This window comes from Microtus oregoni, unplaced genomic scaffold (genome assembly GCF_018167655.1).
Source record: "Microtus oregoni isolate MIOR12 unplaced genomic scaffold, Mior012 000008F_ref0000371, whole genome shotgun sequence".
Lineage (NCBI taxonomy): Eukaryota > Metazoa > Chordata > Mammalia > Rodentia > Cricetidae > Microtus > Microtus oregoni.
The window spans coordinates 341753-355477 of record NW_024543067.1 but is presented as its reverse complement, the minus strand read 5'-3'; the positions used below and the strand labels follow the sequence as shown (position 1 = coordinate 355477).

Here is a 13725-nt window from a genome sequence, read left to right as displayed (position 1 = left end):
CAGCCAAGGTCAGTCTACAGAATCTTTAATATAGATTCATCTTCAGCAAATTTTGGTTAACAACAATCTAAAAGACCTTTTACGAATATGGATGAAGCACTTAGTTTGGGGAAATGAGTGTAAATGCAAGTAATCCTATTTATAGGTGAAAAGAAAGTTTGCATAAAAATGCTTGCCCTGGTTCAGGAAAAAACTAATTATCCAGTGTGGCTTGCTGTGTGTTGCAGAAAAAGAAAACTATCACAGACTAGGATTTTGGCAAATTCTCAGAGACAGTCCTATAGTTCCCAATTGGAAGATAGTTAATTCAATTTGATCGATATTTGTTTTGCAGCCAGCGTTTATAAAGCTTTGTTCTAAACTCAGGAAAGCATTGTTAAAGGGTAAATGTGTCAAGTGTCTGCTGTTGGGAAGAATAAATGATAAATGTATTAACGTTGCAAGGCTATCCTTCAACTATGTAATTTATAATTTATGACTGCTAAATTAATAAACTCTTCCTTAATTTCACTGACAAATTCCATGAGTAGATGAAATAATCATTTAAGTTTCACAAATACATTCAGTGGCACATTTTTTGTTAGCAAGAGTTCAAGATCAAGGCATATGGAAATGTAATCAGGTCTTAATATTGGACCCATACACTTAACCATGATGTATGTACCCTAAAATACTTCGTGTGTTTTAGAAGAGCCTTGCCCAAGGACCCAGAGACCTATTCATCTTCTCTTTTTTTCTCATACAAGAATTGCACTATGCTAAGATGTCTCTGATAGTGGTTTCACAGAAAGCAAGGCAATTTCTTTCAATGATATTTTATGAATGGACAATCAAACAAATGAGTCATTAAACACAGTATAAGAAATATGATGCATTAGGGGAACTAACTGTAAGGAAGAAAACCTCCATAAGAATCTATAACCGAATATATGATTATATCACTTCTCAGATTTGCACCAAGAGCTATCTGCTCTCTGGTACTCTTGACAAAAATCATCAGGAAATTGGGATAAAGAGTTGATTTTTATTAGACAAAAAATAATGTTTTTTCTAATAGAATTTTATCCCAGGGGAAATATCACAGGGGAAAATAATGACTTTAGGCTTGCTGAAAAGCAAAAGTACCCTGTTATGGTCTTTGGGCAATACTTTCTAATTCTTCTTTTTCATTATCTTTAAATACAGAATCCCCTGCACCTACAACTGAGTTTAGAAAATTCATTAAGTTCTGATGCTGATGTCACTGTCTCAATCCTGGCCATGAACAACTGGTACAATTTTAGCTTGTTGCTATGCCAGGAAGACTGGAATATCACCGAGTTCCTCCTCCTTACCGAGAATAACTCCAAGTTCCACCTCGGATCTATCATCAACATCACTGCTAACCTGTCCTCCACCAAGGACCTCCTAAGTTTCCTGCAGGTCCAACTGGAGAGCATTAAGAACAGCACACCCACAATGGTAATGTTTGGCTGCGACATGGAGAGTGTCCGGCAGATTTTTGAAATTTCCAACCAGTTTGGTCTATCACCTCCTGAGCTCCACTGGGTTCTAGGAGACTCCCAGAATGTGGAGGAACTAAGGACAGAAGGCCTGCCTTTAGGGCTCATTGCTCATGGAAAAACAACACAGTCCATCTTTGAGTACTACGTTCAGGATGCCATGGAGTTGGTTGCAAGAGCTGTAGCCACAGCCACCATGATCCAGCCTGAACTTGCTCTCCTTCCCAGCACGATGAACTGCGTGGATGTGAAAACCACAAATCTGACTTCTGGACAATATTTATCAAGGTAGGATGCAAAAACTGGATTACATTCTCACCCAAGGAACTGGGATAGCAAGTAAAACTTTCCTATCTTTCCACCGTATAGAAATCTTGATTCTGTGTAGCTTTATAGGCCAATAGTTCTGAGATGGTCAATAGAAGAAGAATGGTATCTCATGATCTGTTATCTGTAATTTGATTCATAGTCTTTGCCCTATATTGTAGAGACAGCACTCAGCTCTGGCTATCTCTTCTTTCACTGTTGAGTTCTTGACAGATTATTTAAAAACTTTGAGCCTCAATGTTCTAACTAGTAAATTGGGATAACATGGGACAGCTTAATATAGTATACTAAATAGGCCATGAACTTGTATGAAAATAATTAACCTGTGCTTAACTCATAGTAGATAAAAGCAAGGAATATTTCTTTCTTAGTTTATTCTTTCCCACATCCATAGACTTGAAAAAATTTCTCTAAATATATACAAAGAAAAAATTAGTTACATGAAATTAGACTTTTCTCTCCTAAAATTGTTTAAGGCAGTTTAGACTCTGATTAAAAGCAGAGATGTCAGAACCAGACTCTTTGCTCTTCCTCTTGATTCCTGTATCACCTGATCTCTTTTCCTAGACACTTAGTTTTTATGTCTGCTTATAGAAAATGAATAGAAAAATCTAAATATATAAGCATAGGATCTGGTTACTTGTGGAATGTTTGTGATAGATGACAGATAGAAAATAGAAGATACAAAATGAGTGGATGATAGTTAAGTAGGTGATATGCAGAGAAGAGATAGATAGATAGATAGATAGATAGATAGGATATATAAAAGTAAGAATTCCATAAGGATGTTTATTATTTTACACATAATTGCATATTATAATTATATTATAATTTGTATGTATATTATAATTTGGTACCTTTATTATTTAGTAGCTCACTTGATTCAGAAGATGGAATGGAAAACTCCATCTAAAATAAAAGATGATCTCTCATATACAAATAGCCTTATAATTACTGAAGAAAGGGGAATGAATGTCCTTAATGATAATTTCAGGCTACTTGATTTTTATCTGGAAAAGAATGATCTATGGTCAGAGAGACTAGGTCAGAGAATGATGCTGTTTCAGAGGTAAATCGTCCCAGTAGACTGAGATACAGTTTAAGACGATACTCTTAAAGAAGTGGCATTTGAATATACAAAATATAAGGAAATTTTATAGAAAACACTAATATTTAATAAAAGACCAGAATGCCATCATAATCTCACAAATGATTGAGCTAAGCTCGTATGATACACAAACAATCTAACAGCCAAGTGTGACAGAAGCGAAGATAAAGCACCGCCTAGTGCTGTTGACAAAGATGTAAAGTGGGTATGGGGCACACACCTCTAATTGCAACATTTGGGAGGCAGAGCCAGGAGGGCCTTTGTGAGTTCAAAACCAGCCTGGGTTGCACAGTGAGTTCCATCCCAGCAAGGAAACACGGTAATTCAAATTAAATTTTAAAAATCTGTTAATGATAAAATTGGATATTATATCATCCTAACTTTCCTTTTTCCATGTAGAATTTTAATCTACATAAGCTCAAGCTTGTTGGATATTTTACTTTGTAGCATCTGCACAGAGTTAACCCGTTCGTACATAATACTGAGTTACACAACCCTAGTACATAACTGAGGTTCAAGGTTTTATTTAGAAAAAGAAAGCTTCTCCTTTCTCAACACCATGAAAAGAGCTCCAATTTAAAATCCCTAACAGTGTTTCTTAGGAGGACAGTCATAGCAGTAGACAGGAGAAACCACAGCTGAAAATTATATTATGTCATCTAGCATCCACTTATATCATGTAAAATGAACACCCCAAGAAAAATATCTCTGTTTGGATTCTAAAAACATTTAGGAAAAACAAGTAAGAATATTTGTTGATTTGGGTTATATATGCCTCGGGCATTTATTTTATCAACGTCGAATGATCCTTCTGGCTTTCCAAGGTTTAATTTACAGTAAAATCCCATTTCTTAGGCTGACAAGGTTGCTCAATGGGGAAATCAGTATCCACCAAGACTAAGATCTGAGTTACATAGTAGAAAGAGAGAACTGGCTCCTGGATATTGTCTTTTGACCTCCATACTTGCACAGTATCACACACACACACACACACACACACACACACACACACACACTAAATATAATTTAAAAAATTTAAAATCTTCCTCCACAAGGATCCTCTGGCACTTTTTATACTGAATTCTACAGCAGTCCTTAGCCTGCTCTATCCAGACTTGTCTGCTTTCTGAAGAGAATACAAATTCCATTAGGTGGAATCACTATTTTTCAGTCTAGGACAAAGCCTAGCATCTAGCATGCTTAATAGATAGCTACTGAAATCTATTTAAAGAGAAAGGAAACTTTCTATCGTAATTGTGTCATCCACTCTCATTCACCGTGAGGAAAATGGAGAGCTGGTGAGCAAAGACTTGCAAACTTGCGATTTGCCTAGCTACATTTGCTCTTTCCTATTATTTCTTTCACTTTTGTCTCTGTGGTGAAAGATTCTATCCTCATGACTGTTTCCACATATTTTATTCCACAAAGTTTGAAAGTTATAAGAGTGTAGGATTTGGCGCCCAGGGGCAGTTCACAATGCATAGGGGTCAGCGACAATATTTTCATCCCCGTTGGGGAGGTATGAGAAATAAGCTCAAAGTACTTCAGAAAAATATGCCTAGGACTTTTTTTTAAACTCCCAGAGGAATACAGTCAAAGAAAAAAAATTCAAAGTGTCAGGACGGGGTCAGGGACAGTGGGCCAATCCCCGGAAGGTGTCTTTATAATGAATAACTTAAAGGTTGCCTTAAGCCAGAAAACAGCTGCAGATTTTCCATCATCCTTATTTATTTTGTTTAACTCGGCCTTTTAGAAAGTTAGTTATTCTCAGCCGATAAGTCACATCTGCATACAGTAATTTTCTTAATTGTCCCTAAATTCTGTGCTGCTGACCCCACTCCCTTGCTGCATAATAAAAGCCAGGGGGATAATGAGCTGTGACTCGACGGTGGTGGAGTTATGCAAGCTTTCATTTCTCACACAGCCATTTTCAGTTTGGGCTGACAGAACTGTTAACATTTTAAAATGTTAATGAAATCGCCCCAAACATGGCATTTCCAGCGCAGGCTTTCAGAGTAAGAAAATAATTTCTTGTGGCAGACTACACAGACATAATTACAGGTATAAGGGATTTAATTCTTCTCAGTTGCCCATAGCCAGAGCAAATGTCCATCATGACTCAGTGTAGACAAAAGCGCTGGAGGACCAAGGTCATTATGTTATCTTTAACAATGTATTAGAAAGTTGTTTTACTAAGTGTTAATTGTTTGGGGCAACCGTAGATGGTACATTATTTTGACAACGCCTCGATGAATGCACGTCTCTGCGTTTCTAACCAATCAATGACTATTTCTTCAACTAGACGGAAGTAGATATAATGAATACTTGAGTTTCTCATTTTAGAACTGACAGCATAATACATAAAGAGAAACTATAAAATTCTTGGATACTTGCTTTTTTCTCCATGAGAAAAAAGGGTCTGCTCTTTAACTTTCCATCTTCTTATCTTGGGTACCCCTTGTGCTGGGATCGCAGGACTGCATCTCTATGCCTAGATGGATATGCACGTTTTGAAATACACAAAAAATTAAATTTATTAACATTCTCATAGATTTGGTGGTATGTTTTAATAAATGAATAAAAGTTTTCATATTTAGTGTAGATGGAACTTTCTCTGGGCAGCCAACTAGCTTCCAAATAAAGACACAGAAACTTATTATTAATATGAATGCACCTCACTAGCTTAGGCTTGCCCCATTGGCTCTCTTAATTTAACCTGTTTCAATTCATCTACGTTTTGCCTTGGGGCTTTTTACCTTTCTTTCATTCTGCATGTCCTACTTTCTTGCTTCCCCAGAAATGTCTGGCTGGCTGGTCCCTGTCATCTTCCTGGCATCTTTTTTTTTCTTCTCTTGAACCTAAATTTTTCCTCCTAATTTCTCTCCCTACCTAGAAGTCCCATCTATACTTTCTCCCTCACTATTGGCTATTCAGTTTTTTATTAGGCCATTCAAGTAGGTACCTTAGGCAGGCAAGGTAAAATAGCAACACATTTTTACATAGTTAAACAAATGTTCTTCAATATAAACAAATCCAACACATCTTTACATAATTAAACAAATATTCCACAACATAAATGCAACATAGCTTTACATAGCTAAACAAATGCAATACATCTTTACATAGTTAAACAAATATTCTACATTTCCTCTTTTTGTCTAAATAAAAGAAAGGCTTTAGCCTTAACGTAGTAAGATTACATACAATAAGAACAATTATCATGTAAGAATTAGATTTACAATATCTAGTCCACTTGACAAATTCAGAGAAAATATTTCACTGTCTGTCCTATAATGGTGGGTCCAAAGTTATGTACTTGGCTCACTTTCCATCCAAACCTGTATTACCAATCCAAAAGTATCTTTTTATTTTTTATCTTTTTTTTTTGGTTTTTCGAGACAGGGTTTCTCTGTGGCTTTGGAGCCTGTCCTGGAACTAGCTCTTGTAGACCAGGCTGGTCTCGAACTCACAGAGATCCGCCTGCCTCTGCCTCCCGAGTGCTGGGATTAAAGGCGTGTGCCACCACCGCCCGGGTCAAAAGTATCTTTTTATACCTAAAACATTTTCTTAAATGATTTAAGCATTTATGTTTCTTGGCCTTGTAAACTTTGTATCTCTTACATAAGTTCTTTTTCTGAATTTGGTAACAAGGAAAACTATAGATAACTTGTTTTCAGCTCCATCAGAGACCTAAGAAGGATATAATGTTACCTGAGTAAACAGGAAATACAGAGCAAACAGCTTCCCAAACTATACACATATGGCCATGGCAAAAATATATGGCTGCCTGGATAGTTACCCAAGGTTCCTCTACAACTTTAAGACATTCATCTTTGACCTACAGCCTAGAATATCTGACACACTCTGTGAAGCAAGACTTTTGAAGAACTATCCTAACTTGTATTGGCAGTTGCTTTCTTTTGTGTCCTGCTTGTCCAGTTTGTATAATATGCTGTCAGCAACAAAGCAAAGGCAGTTTCTTTTCAAAATGGCTTGCTTTGCCACAGTGAAAGCAAAGACCATATGGAGGTTCTTCAATTCCATCATCCTTTTATTAAGTAGATTGGTGCTGCAAGGAGCAGACATGTCTCACTGTCATGAAAAGCTTAGGAGGCCCAAAAATATGAGCTAATTTCCATGTTGAACTGTTGTAGGAAGCCATTTGTTTTATTCCTGGCTTCCCAGACCCAAAATAATCACACAGAAACTGTATTAATTAAATCACTGCTTGGCACATTAGCTCTAACTTTTTATTGGCTAACTCTTAGATCTTAATTTAATACATTTCTATTAATCTGTGCATCACCACATGGCTATGGCTTACCAAGTAAAGTTCCATCTGACAGCTGTCTCTGGTGGGGCCACATAGCTTCTCCTTGACTCTGTCTTCTTTCTCACAGCATTCAGTTTAGTTTTCCACACCTAACTCTGTTCAGCCCTGCTCTGCATAGGCTCAAAGCAGTTTCTTTATTAACCAGTGGTTTTCACAGCGTAAAGAGGGGGATTCTACATCACCTCCCCTTTTATGTTTAAATAAAAAAGGTTTTTAACTTTAACATAGTAAAATTACATATAACAAAACAGGTGTCATGTAAGAATTACCGTTACAACCTTTATATCTACTTTATCTTTTATCAAAACTAGGGAAAACTAGAATTATAACTATATATTCTCCCTTAATCTATGTATCACCATGAGTCTGTGGCTAACTGGGTAAAGTTCCAGAATCTCTCTCCAGTGGGGCTACATGGCTTCTCTTGACTCCACCTTCTTTCTCCTATCATTCAGTTTAGTTTTCCCTGCCTAGCTAAGTTCTGCCTTGCTATAGGCCAAAGCAGTTTTTTTATTCATTAACCAACAAAACCAACACATAGACAGAAGTACCTCCCACATCATTTCCCCTTTTCTGTTTAACTAAAAAGCAAGGTTTTAACATTAGCATAGTAAAATTACATATAAAAAACAGGTATCAAACAATAATTACAGTTACAATATTTATATCTACTTTATCATAACTAAGGAAAACTGTAACTATCACTATCTATTCATCAGCTCTATCAAAGACTCCAGAAAGATATAATACTATCTAAGTAAACAGGAAGTACATTGTAATCAACTTTCAAAACTCTAGAATTGACAGAGACAGCTCGCTGCCTGTATGTCACCCAAAGTTCTTCTGTATCATTGGGGCATCCATCTTCAGCCTACAGGCCCATAGTATTTGGAAGGCTTTTCCATGAAGCAGGATATTTCAAAGACAGTTCTGCTTATATTGTCAGTTTGACATTCATTTTCTTCTGTGTCCTGTAGAATGTCTGGTAGACTCTTTCATGAAGCAGGAACCCAGAAGGATTGCTGTACCTTTAGGCAAGTTCAGCAATCATTTCTTTGTGGGTCCTGCATGTCCAGTTCATACAGCATAGCATCAAGCAGTCCAGGCAAGAGCACTTTCTTGCCCAAAAGGCTAGCAAACTCCATAAGGAGCTTCTTTAATTCCATCTCCCTCTTGAAGTAAGTGTTGCTTCCAGGAGCAGATATGTCTTACTGTCATGAAAAGTGAAAAGTCTTAAGTTTTTTGTTTGTCTTTTGTTTGTTTTTTTTTTTTATGTTTTGGTTTTGCAATACTATCTCACTGTCATGAAAAGCTTTAGAATAATTGTGGAGGCCAAAAAAATATGAGCCTATTTCCATGTTGACAAAAGGTCAGAGTGTTGGAATTTACCTCTATTCCTCCAAGGATATTGTGTTTCTGCCTCAAATTAAGGTCCCACATAGATTTAGATCAAAGAGTTCTGCTCTCTCAAGGTCATTGTCAACAGATGTGGCTAATATCTAGACCTTATATTTCAGGAATAGAGAACTCACTATGTTTCAAATTCAAACAAAAGTCTAAGGATCAAACTAAGTTCCAGTTTCTCTACGGAGATAACATTGGATTCCACCCAAGGAGTGTTTTACCTACAGAATGTTTTGGTCTAGGGTATAAGCATGGCTTGGTTTGTTCTAGCAACAGAATGTTTAGCTATGGATGTAGCCTGCGATCTTCAATTGGTATGTTCATTTCCTTGTATAATGTTATTGCAGTTTTTTGTCTTACTCCTGCCTTTTGGGGTCAGGGGTATTTTAAGCAGCTTGAAATTAAATATGAGTGAATTTCAGCACTGGAATGCCCTCCCATTACTATCCCATATGCTTCTCTGTTTTATTTATTTATTTTTTTTTGCAACTTCATATTCTTTACTAATATTTTCTAATTCCCCATGCCTCTACCCTGGCAAGAGTTAGTTTTGTTGATGCTGGTCCCTGACAGATATTAAACATCTTTAAATGTCACATTCTGTAGATCTCTGAAGCATTTGAAGATCACCTATCTAGAATATATCTGTTTAACATTGAAAACATACCTAATATGCTACAAATGTGGTTGTTATAGACAACAACTAACCCGAATTTTTTAATTATCCTAAAAAGTTTGTAATAATGTCTTTCAATGACTAGAACTTAAAATTACATTTCAAATGAGCTACATAGGTACAATAACTTAAATAAGAATAGAAACATATATGTGATATAACAAAGGCAACCTTAACTTTATATCAATATATAAAAATCTTTATCAATGTAAAATATTTGAGATAGGTAGTTCTTTTTTTATACTATATTTCTATATCTCCACTAAATGCTGACAAACATCCATAACCCATTGAATGACCAAAACCACCCACCACACTACTAGGAATGTGGGTGTTGTATTCTCTAGACTGCTTCCTATTGTCTGTGGGTGACAGTATCCCAAGGGGATTTATAGAAAATTGAGATAATAGTCAAGTCCTAAGAAAACTAACTATAACATTTGCTGTCCAGTGTCTGTATAATAGAAAAATGCAAGGCGTATCTGAAGTCCTGACTAGAATAGTCTTTGAGGCTGGACCATCTCAGCTAATAGCCTTGAAGTTGTTCTGAATGCAGAACTCTGAGGAAACTAAAACACAAGCACTCTGAAAGGCTGGATCACCTAGACCACTCTTTTTTTTTTTTTTTTTGGTCTGGCCCCCTTGATCTGAAAACACATAAACTTTTAAAGGTAACATATATATCTGCATTAACACAAATATGGATCATGCATTGTACACAATACACAAGCAAGCTAAATATGGTTTTTGTTTTATGTTTGAGCAGGTAAAAGATGACTATCAACTTTATAACTTTGTTTGCACTGTATAGCCAAATCTCTACCCATGCCATATGGAAGGATAGCATATAATAATAAGTCATGAGAACTCTGTAGCCAACAAGATTTCTTGTGTCTGATACAGTCTCAGAGCTGTTCCCACATCAAGGGACCAGCCTATGTGTCACCTGTCTTGTAGTTTTCATAGGTTCATTTCTTTATGTCTGTAGTCAAGGTTTTCAAGGGGTCTCCCCCAGTCAAATCTGGTCTCTATTAATTTTGAAGAAATTCACAGCCTTTCATTTCCGGTGGAAACAAAAGCATAACCACTCCTCCAAAGCAATTCATTTTCTGAATTCCATTTTAAAGTTAAAGCCATCTCTAAGGTATCTAGGATCATTTAATTCAGCAGTTTCCCTTACTGTTCCATGTCTCAGCAGCTGCTATTCCCTCTTCAGCACTCAGAAAATTCAAAGTCAACAAAGCACCATAGAGGACCCAGACTCCCTGTATGTTTCCCATGTTTATGTGGCTTGTTCACTTTATATTACCTTATTCTTTCTTCAAAGGCTACTTAATTATTTTAAATAATTTTTTTTGACTATACCCATTTCTTTTTCTCTCTTAAGCACCTATACACACTACAATCCATTTAAAGTTTTTTTTTTTTTCAGTCTGGACCTGTTTTAATATGCACCTCTAATGTTGTCTGACCACAAGAGCCAAACCTTAAACTGCTAAGATGAAACTAGGCCCTATGCCCTGTGGCTCTAGTGGTTGGCTCCACCCCCTCTCTAGGACTATGAGAACCAAGTCTTAAGCCCAGGGGCCTGCTCAAGAACTGCATTTAACAGGGAGCTTACTCTTCCTGCCCAGAAGTCCAGCCTATACCTCTGCCCTCAAAACTGGCTGCTCAGTTTTTGATTATACCAGTCAGGTGCCTTAGGCAGGCAAGATAAAACAGCAACACATGTTTACACAGTTAAATCAATATTCTGCAACATAAACAAATACAACACGTTTTACATAGTTAAACAAATGCAACACATCTTTGCATAGTTAAACACATATTCCACAACAATTTGGCACTAGTTCACAATCATAGAAAATTGAATATGTGAATTTCTTAAGATCTAGAGAAGAAATGTAACATAATTGGAGGATTAATTGCATAGGAAGAGGCCTAAGCTGTTTCTAGAAAAATATTCCCAGCATACCATATATGGCTTTTATGCCAGGCTAAGGAGTTTGTATTTCATGTACCTAATGGATGTTGGCAGAAACAGAACATTAGCCTAGACTTGTTTATAAAAACCATTAGCAGAATGAAGCAAAACAATATAACAGCCTTAAAAATTCTTTAAACAGTCAAGATACAAGAAGTTAGTTCGTCTCCACCTTTGTGTACTCAGATGAAAGCAAAGGCTGATTTCACCTGCTCTTTCTGGGATTCTGATGCTTCATGCTTATCTGGAGGCTCTGAGTTGTGAATGAATCCATCGTCTACGAAAGAACTCATTGATTTAATACAGTCTAGTCAAAGGAAATTATCCTTTAAGAATTCAAAAGCCTAGACATAGACACCTTCATCTCCCTGGCCATGATTTATTTTTTTACTTTTTAATTAATCAATCGCAGAAATGCTGGTTATTTTAGTGTGTTTTGTTGTTGTTCACTTATTTATTTGACTAGAGATTGAACTTTGGGTCTCACACCTGTTGGATAAGCACTTTACCACTGATCTACATTTCCAGAGCTGTTTCTGGCTGTCTTTCTGTTTGTTTAAACTTTTTATTTTTAGATAGGATCTTGTTCAATTGACCCATATAGTCTAAACTTGCTCTATATCCCATAGCAACCTTGAACTTGTGATTCTCCTAATTCAGCCTCTCAAGAAAATTAAAAAGACACTTGGGGTTCCATGATATTCATTTGGATATTTCTGTCTATTAGCACTATTATGCAGTAGCATTTCAAGCTAATCAAAGGTATGTAAACTGTATAACCTTTAAATTTATTGTTAAGCCACTTTACCTTACCCGCGTTCTAGGGCACTTTCAGGATAAATTTAAGGATAAATTTTCCTTAATTAAGACTTTATGACTTTGCAGTTTAGATTTTCAGTCATAGGTTATTTAAAATCAAGAGGTAAAAATTTCCTACGGTGAATAATCTCCTAAGTACCTACCGCCAGATGGCTGGTTAGCATGCAAGTTGCTACATGAACTTTAAGAGAAAAACAGCTGCACTGAACATGGAAGCCCCCTGCTAGATGCTACTGCTAGGTACCAAATCTCTAGTGCCCCCAGGAAAACACATTGCTTATGGGTGACCTTTTCTATCTGGCTGTGACCCTCTTAGCTTAACTTTCTCTGCTGGAACACTTGGGGAGTTGATACTTACAGAAGAAGATGCACGCTGTAGAGTTTTATATGTGTCTTTTAGGAGCCCTTGTCACTGGACCAGTTGACTCCTTCTGGCCATTTTTCTCCTTCTGGGTCATTTAAAGAAGGACATGAATTGAGTCTAAAAATTGTTGTTCTAAGTCATGAGAACCTCAGATAAGGAACACTGGAAAATGCACCTTACCTTGGGACCTTCTTTTGATGAATGCAGGAGGATTCAGGGTCCAGCAGGTATTAAACTGGAGACTCTCTCCACATTAGGAGAGCTTCCAAGTTGTTGTTTGCCGGAAAGGAAATTGTATTCTTTGTTCACATTTTCACTTCATATGCTTCTATTATAAAATTTGGAGATAGACCAAAAACTCTGAATCTGTAGAAAGCAATGTTACAGCTCTACTCTGAATTCTAGATCTCTCTCAGGACTTCTCCCGTCTCCACACTCTGTAACGTTTGAGAGGGATGTCTGGCTGGAAAGTATTCTGTAGTGTTCCATTTCCAGAACCATGCCTCAGCAATACAGGAAGAGAAAACAGCACCAGCACTAGTATTCACGACAGATCTAAAGAACTAGCATGTAAGTTAGTGCAATACACAAAACAACCAGGGACAGTCAATGAGTACTCACAAACCACAATTATGAAGAGCCAAAATTCATAACAATTCACAGGGAATAAAGAAAATGACCAGGATGTGAAACAAATCTCTTCTGTGTGGTACATGGGAGATAAACAAAACAAAACACATCAGGAATGGTGCCTGCTTGCCCCTTACAGCACATCAAAGCAAGGAAAAGATGGTGCCTTAGCCATGCGTCAGGTTTCTAGCTGCAGCCTCCTCTTCCCAAACACCAATAAAGCACTGCGCAAAATCTATTGCATTATGACTCATATTTTTTAGTAATTTTCTCCTCCCTTGGGAAAATTCAAGAATGTCAGCAGCTGTCCTTCCACTGTGAATTTTTACTTATATCTGAATATTGCAAAGATTGGCCAAACACAGACTCAGGGGATTCATACATATGTGTATGTATTTACTGTTGAATCTATTTTTGTCCATTTACTGATGGAAGTGTTTTTTTTAAAAACATGAACCTGTATGTTGTTTTAAAATACAACGATATCAATGATTACACTCTATCAGCACCTGGTGCCAAGAGCATCAAAACTTAGCAATTTCTAGCTCCTATTGAGTTCCTTATCATCAGAGAGCTTT

The 13725-nt window shown here is 36.7% G+C and overlaps 1 protein-coding gene across 1 annotated transcript in view; it reads left to right on the top strand.

Moving 5' to 3' along the window:
• The window catches only part of Grin3a (glutamate ionotropic receptor NMDA type subunit 3A), a 183244-nt gene that overhangs the window by 52125 nt on the left and 117394 nt on the right, over nt 1–13725 (top strand). Inside the window, exon 2 of the mRNA XM_041657495.1 lies at nt 1186–1790. Coding sequence (XP_041513429.1) covers nt 1186–1790 — 605 coding nt within the window. The remainder of the gene's footprint in view (nt 1–1185; nt 1791–13725) is intronic.